Source organism: Neltuma alba, unplaced genomic scaffold (assembly GCF_004799145.2).
Source record: "Neltuma alba isolate B1F8T4 unplaced genomic scaffold, ASM479914v2 tig00012576_pilon, whole genome shotgun sequence".
NCBI classification, from domain to species: domain Eukaryota; kingdom Viridiplantae; phylum Streptophyta; class Magnoliopsida; order Fabales; family Fabaceae; genus Neltuma; species Neltuma alba.
The window spans coordinates 230,741-244,257 of record NW_021637028.1 but is presented as its reverse complement, the minus strand read 5'-3'; the positions used below and the strand labels follow the sequence as shown (position 1 = coordinate 244,257).

General features: G+C 29.4%; 1 protein-coding gene across 2 annotated transcripts; it reads right to left on the bottom strand.

Annotated features, from left to right (window-relative positions):
- Nucleotides 1-369: 369 nt before the first annotated feature.
- LOC114728809 (FCS-Like Zinc finger 8-like) lies at nucleotides 370-4,767 on the bottom strand. Of its 2 annotated transcripts, XM_028915761.1 has the most exons (4): nucleotides 4,763-4,767; nucleotides 2,753-2,774; nucleotides 1,839-2,647; nucleotides 370-1,071 (listed from the first exon to the last, which is right to left on the bottom strand). In XM_028915761.1, the coding sequence occupies exons 3-4, from the start codon at nucleotides 2,639-2,641 to the stop codon at nucleotides 963-965; spliced, it is 912 nt and encodes a 303-aa protein (XP_028771594.1). In that variant the 5' UTR covers nucleotides 2,642-2,647; nucleotides 2,753-2,774; nucleotides 4,763-4,767; the 3' UTR covers nucleotides 370-962. The 2 variants fall into 2 exon arrangements, with proteins under 2 accessions (XP_028771594.1, XP_028771593.1); XM_028915760.1 differs by lacking the exon at nucleotides 4,763-4,767 and having other exon boundaries at nucleotides 2,753-2,860.
- Between the last annotated feature and the right edge of the window lie 8,750 nt (nucleotides 4,768-13,517).

Below are 13,517 nucleotides of genomic sequence, written 5' to 3'. Positions count from 1 at the left end.
AAATATTTTAAAGATAAAATTAAACAAAAGACTTATTTGAAGTCGTTAAACCATAAATAATACTAATACTTTTAAGTTACCTCAAGCTTCAATTATCAAACTCAACCTTATTCAAATTAGTCAGATCTAGTGTAAGTTTTCAAAATATAATCTCTTAACTAAATATTTTTTCTTCATTTTTCATTTGATAACTGCACATTTTTCTCTTAATTAAATATTTCAATTTTGCTCTACTAGTATAGTTAGCTCTTCCAACAGAACAAAATTACCAGAACTAATAGTGCTAAAAGAACAAAATTAAAATATTTAATTATGACAAAACACGTTTTGCCAAAAAAAGAATAAGAGAAAACACATACAAATATCAAATTAAAAATTAAGAGAAGCTACACATTATTGCAAAATGATTTTTCCTTACGTAAACACACAGTGCTTGTGCAGCAAAGTACTTACCACTTGCAATCTATTTGATTGATATGTCTGTGGGGAATCAATCATCAATAATAAATAAAAACAAAGATAATGTTGAAGCTTGTTTTTTTTTTAGGCATACATCGTTTTCACTACCAACTTTGAATAAGAAAAAGCTAAAAACTGTGGACAAAAGCCCAACATCAATTTTCAATTCAATCCAACACAAATAGCTTCTTCTTCTTTTTTACTTTTCCCGACAAAACTCATTGATTCTTCTTCAAAACTATCTTTATTACAGCCTTCCTTAGTCCTTACCTTAGCCTTCCCAAACCCCTTCTTCTTCTTCTTCTTCTTCCATCGTCCTCATCATCATCACAAGAAATCAAGAAAAACAGAGCAACTTGATATTACAATGAGGTTCCCACGAAAGATGGAATGGATTTTGTGGGACTGATCATTCTCTCCCCAGAAAATCGTTCAAAACCCTAAAAGAACTAGTTAAACATGGTACAATAATCTAAGATCTTTCAAGGTTTTTTGAAGGAAACCTAGGATATGGGAAATTCCCCTGCTTCCAATTTTTCCATCCCTTCTTCTTCTTCTTCCATCAGAATCCCTTGGTATCGACATTCTCTGCTGCAAAATGCCCTTTCACCCCTGAAACGCATCAAACAGATTGAGATTCATTCCTTTCCTTTTACAATGCCCTAACTATGAACAACTATGAACGATGCAGAGTCTTTATATTTGCATATGATATCTCAAACTAAGAAAATATGAAATCTAAGTTATTGTATGTATTATCTTATTAAGAAAATTAGTCCTTATTGTTTATTATACATGGCTATATTACTTTTTTTTTTTTTGGTGCATGCATGAATATAAAGAATAAAATTTATGATGCTTCTAAGGATACATAGACCGAAGACTAAGCTAACAATTTGGTAAATGAATTATTTGGCTTCACAAATTAGTTGATTCTGGGCTTCTTTGTGTCTCCAGAAAGTAATATACTCATTGCCCAGTTATTCTTCTGACAAATTAAATTGAACTTTCATATTCATAAATTGAGTTGTATAATTTAAAAATCAATTTTTTATGTTTTCAACTCGAATCGCATCATTTCATAATTCAAACTCGCAAATGTTAATTTTTCAAAAAAAAATTGTTATATCGCACAATAAAACAACTTTTCAACTCTGATTCCCCTTGTTTAACTTTCATGTCAACACAAGAATCTCTCCTTGTTTTCCTTTTTAGGGTGAGATTAAATTGAAATGAAACATAGTTTTCTTCTGTCAAAATTTGTGTCAAATTAAACTCTATATAAACAAGAGTCTGCCATCCAATTAATTAATCATACTTTGATTAGATTCAAGTGTTAAAAAATCAACAATGAATTATTACAGAAGGAAGAAAGTTACCTGTACATGAAGATGTCTTTGCCTTGGCCAAGATTCTTCTTACAGTAAAAGCAGGAGCTCAGAAAGCTCTCCGACGGATACCCAAACTCATTCTCCTTCATCGCCGTCGCCGGAGAAGACAACCCAATTCCGACATCGAAACAGCTACTCTCAATGACGCAGTCATCAAATATATGAGTCGTTCTCGGGTTCGGACCATGCGAGGTCACCCGAGTGTACTCCTCGGAGCTCTCGATCTCACTCGCAGAGAGACAACCTGGGGTCACTCGAGGCGAATAATTCGAGCTCGCAGATCCAAACCCAGATTTCTTCTCCGGCGGCTTCATCGATTCCGATGGAGCAATCAAGGGAATCTGGATCTTCAGCTGGGATCCGAAAACGACCATTCGGTTATCGGGTTTGGATGAAAAGTTCGGGTTTTGATCGTCGTCAATGAGAGAATCAACAAGGCCGAGACCCACTGGTTTCGAATCGAGCTTATCCCAATAACGCCGGGGCTGTTCAAGGGAAGAAGAAGGCGGTGTTCTGGGGCTGTTCGTTTCAGACCAAAAAGGGTTTTTGAAGACGGAGAAGGGTTTATTGGAATCAAGTATGGAGGTTGGGCTCATGATCGTTTCAGTTTCGAAGAACCCTTTTGAAGTGAGGTTCGTGAAAAGCCCCGGCGAGCTGAAGAAAGAAGAAGACGAAGTGGGGTTTCTGTAATTTCCCGATGGAGACTGTAACGGAGAAGAAGCAGCAGAATCCGCCATTGTTAGAGCTTGCCTGCTTCTAGAACCTGTCCCTGTGGATCTCTTCCTCAGCATCACTCTCTACGCGAAACAGAACCAAACACACACAAATAAAAAGTTTCAGAGAATTACAAGTTTAGATTCTTAAAAACACCGTCTTTTTGCAGCAGAGTGCGGGAAACTGACCAGAGAGAAAGAAAACAAGAAACTTTTTCTGGGTTTTCTGGGCTTAAACCTCTGTGACCTCCATATTTCTAAAGAAGAGCGAGTTTCTTTTTCTTTTCTTCGCAGAGATTTCTCGCCCTCGGTTTCTGAAAATGGAATCAGAGAGAATCCATCACGAGTCGTGATCAAAAGGGCCAGAGCTTCAGAAAAAAGTGTGTTTCCATCATTCTATAGACATATAAAAGGTCATACACCAAAAGAAAGTATCTTTTAGTGACGACAGTATTTTAAATAAAATTATTTTTAATAAAAAGATATATTCTTCAAAAAAAAAGAAAAAAAGGTCATACACCAAAAGAAAGTATCTTTTTAACATAATTTTTAATAAGCATACTGTTTACCTCACTCATAAATAGCGTGTATAGACTAGAGAGCAGGGTAGAGCATGGAATGCACACTAATAAAAGCAGCCTCTACTGTTAAATACAGGAGCCGGATGAATGATTTGTTTTGTTCATTTTAAATATAAAATTTATTTATACTATAATAAATATAAAACTTATTTATTATTAGTATATTATAAAATGAATCTTATATTTAAAATTAGAATAACATAAATATCAATTCACTTTATTTTTTAAAATTTATAATTTTTCTTCAAAATATTCATATTAATTGCACATAATAAGAAAACTCTCATAAGAAATAGCTCCAACACACATGATTAAAAAAAATATCTTGTGAAACCAGCTTATGTATGTGACAAATGATTGACTTAATTAATTTTTTTAATATTTATAAATTAGTTATTTAACTGTTATAATAAGCATAAGAGGTAGTGTTAATATTTAATTAATATTAATGTAGAAATAACATGATTTGATAAAAAGATTTAAAAAAAACTGTTGTAATATTTATTACTAATAAATACTAATAAATATTATATTGATTTTAAAAAAAAAATTCTTTCTTATCCTTGGCACACTATAATAATCATACACATTAATCATATTTTAAATTCTTAATCATAAAATCCTTTATTCTAAAATTTATAATAAAACATTTATAATGATGGGCTAAGGTGTGGGTTTTGAACCAAAAAAATAGAAAAGAGATGTCTATAATTTTAGTAAAATAGAGGGTTGATGATTATATTTTTGTACTCTAAAAATTATCATAAATAAAAACCACTCATGGTGAAATTAAATGGGTTGTGACTTGCCATTTCAACACAATTTCAATTTTTGTAAATGTAAAAAATGTATTTGAAAAAGTTATCTAAGATCGATCAGACTCAAATCCATATTAATCAAAATACAGTGTGATTTCAAATAGGTTATAATTGGCTAAAAAATTATAAAAGTAATCATATTTATATATTATAAATCATAACTCAATTAAAATACTACAACAATAATACACCATCAGTTCCTAAATATAAAACACTTCTAACATCAACTGATAATAGTTAAATCATTTTGAAAATGAATTAACCTTTTAAGTTTATCTCTATTTAAAACATATTTTTCATTAAATCATAGGAAAATGTAAAAAGATTATTAAAAAACAAGTTAATCAGTACTCTCAACTTTTTATATGAAGTGATTAATATCTATCTAAGTATATATATAATATCATTGAATTATTTTAAAAGAGGAGTAATTGGAGTGGAGGGAGTAGTAACTTTTATTTTCCAAGGCCATCAATCTTGTTATTGTTTTTATCTGTTTATTTTAAATGTTTATAAATATTTTTATATAAATCAATAGAAAAAAAGTTTATACATTTTTTTTTCATATCCTATAAATCATGATTGAAAACTGTTTTTAAAAATTGTTACTGGCAAACCCAACATTACAAGTTACAACTTACAACTTACAACTATAATATAACTGAGTCTATACTCAGGGCTTATTTGAAATAGTTTATAAACTATTTTTTACACTTATAATTTACAGAATATTAAACAAATATTTAAGAAAAAATTTATCTTGACTTTTATAAATATGCTTATTAATCATAAATCCAAACAAGTTATCTTATGAAATCAAAAAAAGAAATGGAGGAATAATTGGGATTCTCTCTCTCTCTCTCTCATGCACAGAGCCATCACCGTGTGAGAACGTCAGTGGATCAGAACGGAGCGGTGTGATGACGAAGAGGGCATCGATGGCGATGCCAGATATGGCCACTCTCAACTCAAGCCACCCTCACATCATCCTTCTCATTCATTACCCCAAAAAAAAAAAAAAGTCCTTCTCATCCCTTTCATTACTATTCTTACTTTTTCATTATTTTTAAACTAAAATTCACATAATTCTCCTGAGTTTTTTTTTTCCGGAGTAAATTCTCCTGAATTTCATCTCAGTTGTACATAAACATAAATTTTCTGATATTTTAAAACTTAAATTAAATTTAATCTTGTTTAAGTTTTAATTTTTGACATTAAAATTTATTTCGTTTTTTTCATCCTTAAATTACTAACAAAAGCTATCACATTAGATTAACAAGGATAATGTAAAATTAAGAAATTTATATTATAGCATACAAAATATCCTAAATTTTAAATTAGAGTTAGTTACATAAATTACATGCGCCAACAAAAATTAGTTTAATTAGTAAAGAGCTGCTTTATAACTCGTAAAGTCATGTAAGCACTCCTCTGTTAATGGGTGATAACTTTAAGTACTTTTATAAACGAGTTTGAAGCCATACCTTACTTTTGGTGAGGCTTTATAAAACACCAACTCACCTAAGGTTGGTATAAAAAATAACATGATGTTATAATTATTTTTTCACAGTATGATATTATTATATTTTATTATATAAACTAATTCTTTAAATATATTATTCATTAATAAAACTATGTTGATAATTCTCTTCATTTTTTTAGTCTCCTTCTACTTTGTAGTTTTTTTTTCCAAATAAGACTGAAAACTTTAAAATTCATCTACATGACTATTTGCGAGGCACAAAGGAGAGAAAATTAGAACGTCATCTTGGCAGTGTACTGAAAATGTAGGCCTTCATTGTCACCGTAATATAAGTAAACAACAAAGAAGAATCTCGAGTGCATTATTTATATTTAAATTTTTTTTATATAATATAGGGAAGCCAATTAACTTATTTAAATAATACTAAAACTAAACTTTATTCCATTTGTAAAAACTAAAAATAAACTTTTTTGGTCATTTTGTACGAGTACCACCCAGCGACTACTCACCAGGAAATATACTCCCTCTCATATTCTTTATACAAGAATAAAGTCAAAAAATGATTAAATTTTAAATTATAATGAATAAGATTTATAATTTTTAATTTTAGTAAAATATGTTCAAAATTCCTGATAAATAGAAAGAAAATGATAAACACGCATTTAATTAAAAATGACTTGATTCAATTAGTAAAAAATTAACTTACAACCCACAAGGTTGTGTGTTCAAATCTTGATGTCGATATAAAGATCTTGTTAGAAAACAGTCTGTAAGTAACTTTATAAGTATTCTAATAAGAAGTAACTTAGAATTAAGCTCTCTTCTATAAATAATACTTCTCTAATTCTAAATATAATATTTATTTTATAATATAATTTATATTATAAAATAGGTATTATAAAGAGTAATATTTAAAAAATGCATCATATTTTTCTGTATTTGTAATAATTTCTGAAATACTAGTAAATATCTAAGATCATGAGTACTAAAAAATAAAAAGGACAAGGTAGGGCCCACACTACGGGGAGCCGCGAAATAGGAAATGGAGAAGTCCCTTCCCGGTCACGAACTAATGTGCAGATAGTAACGCCATAGGGTCCTGCACCACACCGGGACCCCATCGATCAGCGTTAAAATAAATTGTTAAAAGAAAAGACCCCACACCAATGACGTGGGCCCACCTGACTCTGTGTTTTTCAGAGGCCCCCACGGGTCCCACCTCAACTTAACTCCAGTTGAACTTAAAAAAAACCCCACGATTCCTGCTTTGACTGGGGCCCACCTTCCCTTTTGTTGTCACGTCATCATCATTTTTCCCCTCCACTTCCCCCCGTTAATTATTGTTGATCATAATGATAATAATAATAATCAATGCGAAAATTATCATATCAGCTACCTCGCGGAATTACGGCAGTGCCCACGCCGAAAGGCTGGGATTTTAGGTACGGTGAGAAGGACTTGACTGGGAATAAGTGACTTGAATTGGGACAGAGTGGGAAAGAGGGGTTTTGAAATGCTGCCGGCACAGGGCTCAATCATGGATTTTATGGTCCATCATCGTCAGACCATACGCCACTCAACAATAAGCTCTGACCGGACCCATTGGTTACGGGTTAGGTCGGAAATTGGAATCCCCCAAACATTCACGGTTATATTTCATCACCCAGGTAAAATAATATTACTTTACCTCTTATTCAATTTAGTTCTAAATATACTTATATTTATTCTTTTTTATGATAATTTTGTAAATATTTTATCAAGTGATAGTTCTAATTAATACATATGATTAGCAAGGTATTTTAGAAAAAAAAAGCAATACCTGTTTATTATAAATAATTAATTTTTTTAATTTACTCGAATTAGACAATTAGCTCTTATATTAAAAATTAGAAATGACAATTAGCTAATGCTGATAATTCTTGTGAAGATATTAACTATTCTTATAGAAGTTATGATATACTAAAATCATCTATTTGTTAATTTAAAATTCAACAAGTATATTTTTGTTATTTTTGCTTTTAACTTACAATTTAATTATTGAAATTCTATAATTTTTTACAAAATTTTTTCCTAAAAATATTTCTTCATTTACGCGTATTATTCTTGGATGTCAATGGTTTTGCAATGAGGAGGTGTGTGTGTGTGTGTGTGTGTGTGTGTGTGTGTGTTTTATAAAATTTACACCACACTAAATGTGTGATTTTACCTTAAACCCGTGCAAAGCAGGAGATTAATAATTTAATATACCTATTTTTATATTATATTCTAATTATCCACCACCTTTTGCGGCAATATGATGATGGATTGATGGGGGTGATTGTAAATGCAAAAATCGATATTTAGTCCGTGAAAAAGTATAACTAGCTTATTTGGATGATAATTAGTTTCTGTTCTTTAATTGCTTATAGGTTTTTTCATTTTTAGTCAATTTTATTATGGACTTAGTCATACACTAAATATTGGCATCTTTTTTTCTAATAGATTCAAACCTTAATTTATCAAATGATTAGGCTATAATTTTGTCATGAAAATTTTTGTTGATAAGATAAATTGTGAATATCCAGAAATTTTGGTTAGATCAATATCGCCCCAAAAATATTTAAAAAAAAAAAGAGCAATGTCATTCTTAAGTTAAAAATGTTAACTATCAATGATAATTTTTTAATGATCAGTGTTTTTTTTTAACAGTTAGGACAATTTTTCTCCTTTTTAATACTTTTAAAGTGATATTGATTAACAAAAATTTTCAGATAGTCACGGTTTCTTTGTGAAAATTTTCATGACAATTTATTTTACCCTTTATCATATATATGCGTGTGTGAGATTAGTTCTTTTTATTAGATTTATTTCTATTTAGTTTTTCCTTACACATGAACCAGCACGGAGACGGTTGTGGGTCCCTTCTAATTGCAATTCTAGTCTAATTACATGACCATACGTAGGGCTGTTCACGGGACGGATCGAGATCAGGATATGCCCGTGCCGGTTCCGTCCCGAATGAACAGTAACGGGACAGAAAATCTATCCCGTGTCCCGGCCCGTCCCAGGGTTGTCTAGGTCCTAGCTGGGACGGGATGGATTCGAGATCAGACCAGGACGTCCCGAAATTTTTTTAAATTTTTTTTTAAAAATTTGATTTTTAATTATATTTTTTGGGCTTAAACCTTATAAAAACATCTTTTTATTTTTTTATTTGTTTGGGCACTCTTAAACAAAAGCTCAAAATATTACATATAATAGTTATTAAAAAACTAAACAAAAGCTTTTAACACAATAAAAACTGGCTAAAAATTCTAATAATCAATAATCTCAAATTATTACAAACATAAAAACTTTAAATAAATATATCCATAGTTCCATACAATAGTCTCAAATATTAAAAAAATATGAAAAAAAAAATGATATTATATAAATAAGATAAAAAAAATTTTAAAAAAAGGAACCAGGACAGGAGGACCCTGTCCCGTCCTGGTCCCTTTTTTGTCCCATCCCGGTTTGTCCCGTCCCGAAAGGATCCGTCCCATCCCAATAAGACCGGGACCGGAACGGGGCCGACCGGGATGGGCCAGCCTTGAACACCCCTAACCACATGTATGCGTGCTGCAATGAACTACTGATACTTTGCATCCGAGAACCATAATAAAGATTTTGTTGGTGTTTGGAAGTACTTAAAAATATTTTTTAAAAGTATTTTTTATATAAAATAAAATAAACTTATTCATATATTTACTTCGTATACTGTAAAAATACTTTTAAAAACTATAGTTTGGTTTCTACCCAAACATTTTTTTTTATTGTTTGGAATATTCAATACCCATCTTATAGTTTATTTTGTCATTCATTATACACTTTTTAAAATATTATCTCCTGAGTTTTTTTTGGCCGACACTTATCACTAGTTTAAAAATATTTTAAAAAACAATTAATTTAGTTATTTGTCATAAATATATATTAATTTTTTAAAAATATTTAATCATCTATATTGGAATACTTCTTAGTAGAGCCCCTTCCAATTAATAAAGATATTTTAAGAAAAACGAAAGACAGAATAAATTAAAAATTTATATTTAGGATCAAATATAATTTAGTAACTAATTTTTATATTAAAGACAGAAGGAAAGAGAAAATAGTACTCTTATGGTTTTTAATATATGATCCTTAATATAGAACCTAATTATTGAGTTAATTTTGATCCTTAATATAGGACCTAATTGTTAAGTTAACTTTAGTTCTAAATATAAAACCTATTTTTCCTAAATTATTCCTATGGATACTTCATCAACCTTAATCAGGTGAGTGATGGAGGGAATATATTAAAAAAGATGATTATGGTGTTTGAGAAAAAACATGTCATATTTCTTATAATTAACTAACTTACCTAACTTCCTTAATATAATCAAATTAGTTAAATAGATCTTATATTAAGGACCGGGAGAATATAAGACATATTTCTCATATTTATGAATTTTTTCTAAACTATCGTTATGAATACTCTCTCAACCATAATCAAATAGAAGAAGGAAAGAGATATTAAATAAGATGATTATGGTATTTTAGAAAAAACATGTCATATTTCTTATAATTAACTAACTTATCTAACTTCCTTAATATAATCAAATTAGTTAAATAGGTCTTATATTAAGGACCGGGAGAGTATAAGACATATTTCTCATATTTATGAATTTTTTCTAAATTACCGTTATGAATACTCTCTCAACCATAATCAAATAGAAGAAGGAAAGAGATATTAAATAAGATGATTATGGTATTTTAGAAAAAACATGTCATATCTCTTATAATTAACTAACTTAACTAGCTTTATTTCTTATAATTAACTAACTTAACTAACTTTATTTCTTATAATTAACTAACTTACCTAACTTTTTAATCTAATCAAATTAATTAAATAGATCTTATATTAATAATCAGATGAGTATTTCGTTGTTAGGGTTAGACATACTCACACAAACACGTATTCACATAACAAATTTTATTTAAAAATCGCCATGCATCGCATGAAATTAAAAATCATTTTAAAACAGTGAGAGAGACAATTTTGTCCATTTGAATACGTGTTATCCGAGAAAATTCTAGGAAAGTGATGAGAAATTAAAGTGAATGTAAAAACCGGGTCAAATTTTGATGATGAATTTGGTGCATGCAACGTCCAATAAATAGGTGTATAAGTGGGTAGGGAGAAATTTGCTGTCCAAAATTTGATTAAACCAACGTTACGTTCAGTGACAATTACTATATGTTATTCTATAATGTCATCTTCACAGGTCAAATTTGGCTTTTTCTGTTTCCTCTATTATTCTTTTTTCAGATCTTAGTAAGGAATCACAAATTAAAGCCAAACAAAATCAAAGTTTCATCATGGCTCCGCATCATCAAATTATCAAAATCAAAAGCATCATCTCACTAGATTATTTATCTGATTGGTTGATTGATTTTACCAAACCATATACTCTTCTCGTTCTAATTACAAGGCAAATGGAATATTTTCTTGATCATATTTCTAAATCACCTCATTTAATTTTTAACGTAAATATATTATTTTATTCTTTATTTATTATAATATAAATAGTCATTTCCTCCTATCCACAATACAACTCGCTCCTAGAATAATGATTTGATTCAAAATATAAGTCACTTAAAAAAATTATGTACCTACAATTAATATTTAAATGTAATTTATTGTGCTTTTCTCTCTCTTTCACAACCTTATTCAACATGGATAAAATTGGAAAAAAATAATTTGAAATAGATTTAATGAGCTAACAATCATTTTTGATATTAATGAATTAATTAAAGTATATATGTATAAGGGTAAAGTTGAAAAGTTATTATAGTTTAAAAAGATATTAATATAGTTTAAAATTTTTCCTCAACTGTATAAAACATAGTGACAATACCTTATAAATCAAATCAGAGGAATATAACACCAATATGCCCATAAAATCTAAGGTCGGTTTGGAACACAATGTATCTAGTTCTGTGTTTTTATATTTTTTTGTTATCCAAATTATGCATTAAGTGTTCAATTTCTAATGTTGATTAACGGCAAATAAGTGGGAAAAAAGGAAGAAGAAATATAGTACAATATACAGTATAAATAATCTCAGCTAATCATTGGTTTAGCTCCTAAGTGGAACATTAATGAAAATTAGGCACTAGTGCATTGTAAAGGACAAATATTGCTCCACTTTTTCATTTTAGGCTAAACAAGTTGTTTGGACCAAGATTAAATTAGAAAAAATTACACTCAGGTTTCACAGAAGACAATTAATTTAAAAAAAATCTCTGAAAATCCCGAAATGATTCATAAGTTCTCAAGGACCTGTGTGTAATTAATTGTAATTGTGAAATTACCTATTTATCCCTATTAATTTAAACCCAATGTAATTCATTTATAACCTCAACAGTGGTTGTTAACAATCCAAGGAGAGGTGGTTAACAATCTTGACAATACCCCTGGCATCCCATAAAGTGAATTGTCAGGAGTACTGCTGAGGTTGTCAATCACTTCTTCTCGGATTGTCAACAGCAACTGTTGAGACTATAAATGAATTGCTGCAATAAATTAATTGGGGTAAATAAGTAATTTTATAATTACAATTAATTACACACAGGTCCTTGGAGACTTATGAATCATTTCGGGATTTCCAGAGACTTTTTTGAAATTAATTATCTTCTGTGAGACCTGAGTGTAACTTTCCCATTAAATTAAGCGTTCAAAAACAGTAGTAACTCGACAAAACGAAAAATAATAATGGTTGCAATAGATACATCCAAATAATCTTTAAAAATACATAATAAGTATGTGATAAAAATTTTTTTTCAACTTATGTAAAACGTGATTATAAGCACTTACAGACATGAATCCAAATAGGCATACTCATCCGATAGAAGTCAGATCATGTTGAAACATAGTGCATGGAAAATTATATATCCATTTCCCTAATTATGGAGACAACTCATATGCTCCTATAGACATATTCTATTTAATTTCTTCTATGATTCCGGTGATAACGTCCAAACAGTGCTTCCTCATAATTATGAGCCTAATGAATTTAAATTATTTAAAGGTCGGATAATCCAAATCCAATTTTCCTTTTTTTTATAGTATGATACAAAAATTTAATTTACTTCAATATAATGGCCAGCTGGCCCCTTGTACTAAGCATTTTATCGTTCAAACCATATTAAAATATGTACAGGCAGAGATATGAATTTTCAAAATCCAACTCATTCGAACTTTTGATATATGGAAAAAATTATTGGTAGTATTCACCTCCTCTTTTCATGTGAAATTTTCTTAATATATTAAATTACATATAATTCTCTTATTTTTATTAAAAATATGTAATTCTTTTATTATCCTTTCACCAACTCTTACAGGGAAGTATGTTTTCATATGTGGAGAAATATGAAGACTGGATTTATTTTCATCAATTTTTTTTCTTCAAAAGAACCATGTATAAGCGCTAATTTATTTTTTAATATTTATTATGATAAATTTTTATAAGTAATTAAATTTATATTAACTGAGTGGGTGCTACCTAATAATTGAAATTTTGGTGAATTAATTTAACAACACGTGATGAGGCCAACCCCAATAAAAAGATAAGGCAATGAGAAATTATATACAGTGGCCGGTGAATGATTGTATGTATCTAACATAATCAAGGAGAAATAGAAGAGACATAATGTGGACATAATGTTACCTAAAAGAGACAAAGATGAAGTAAGTAGAACTACTTTCAAACTCCAAAATCATTATGTAACCCTATTCACAAGCACACACTTATGGCTGAGAAGACTTTTTATTTTTTTTTTTTTTTTGGCCGAAAAGCTGCTTAAATATATCTTTTATTTTTGGAGAAATTGCTAAAAAAATACATATTTAAAATATTTATTTGAGCATGTGATCTTGAGTTCAAGTATGCATGAACGAAGAAAACTCTTTTAGGAGAGCTACTCCAAATTGGGCAATTTTCCCTTTATTTTTTAAAATATATTTTGCAAATTGTCATTCAATTATAAATAAAGAATAAATTATATTAAACTCG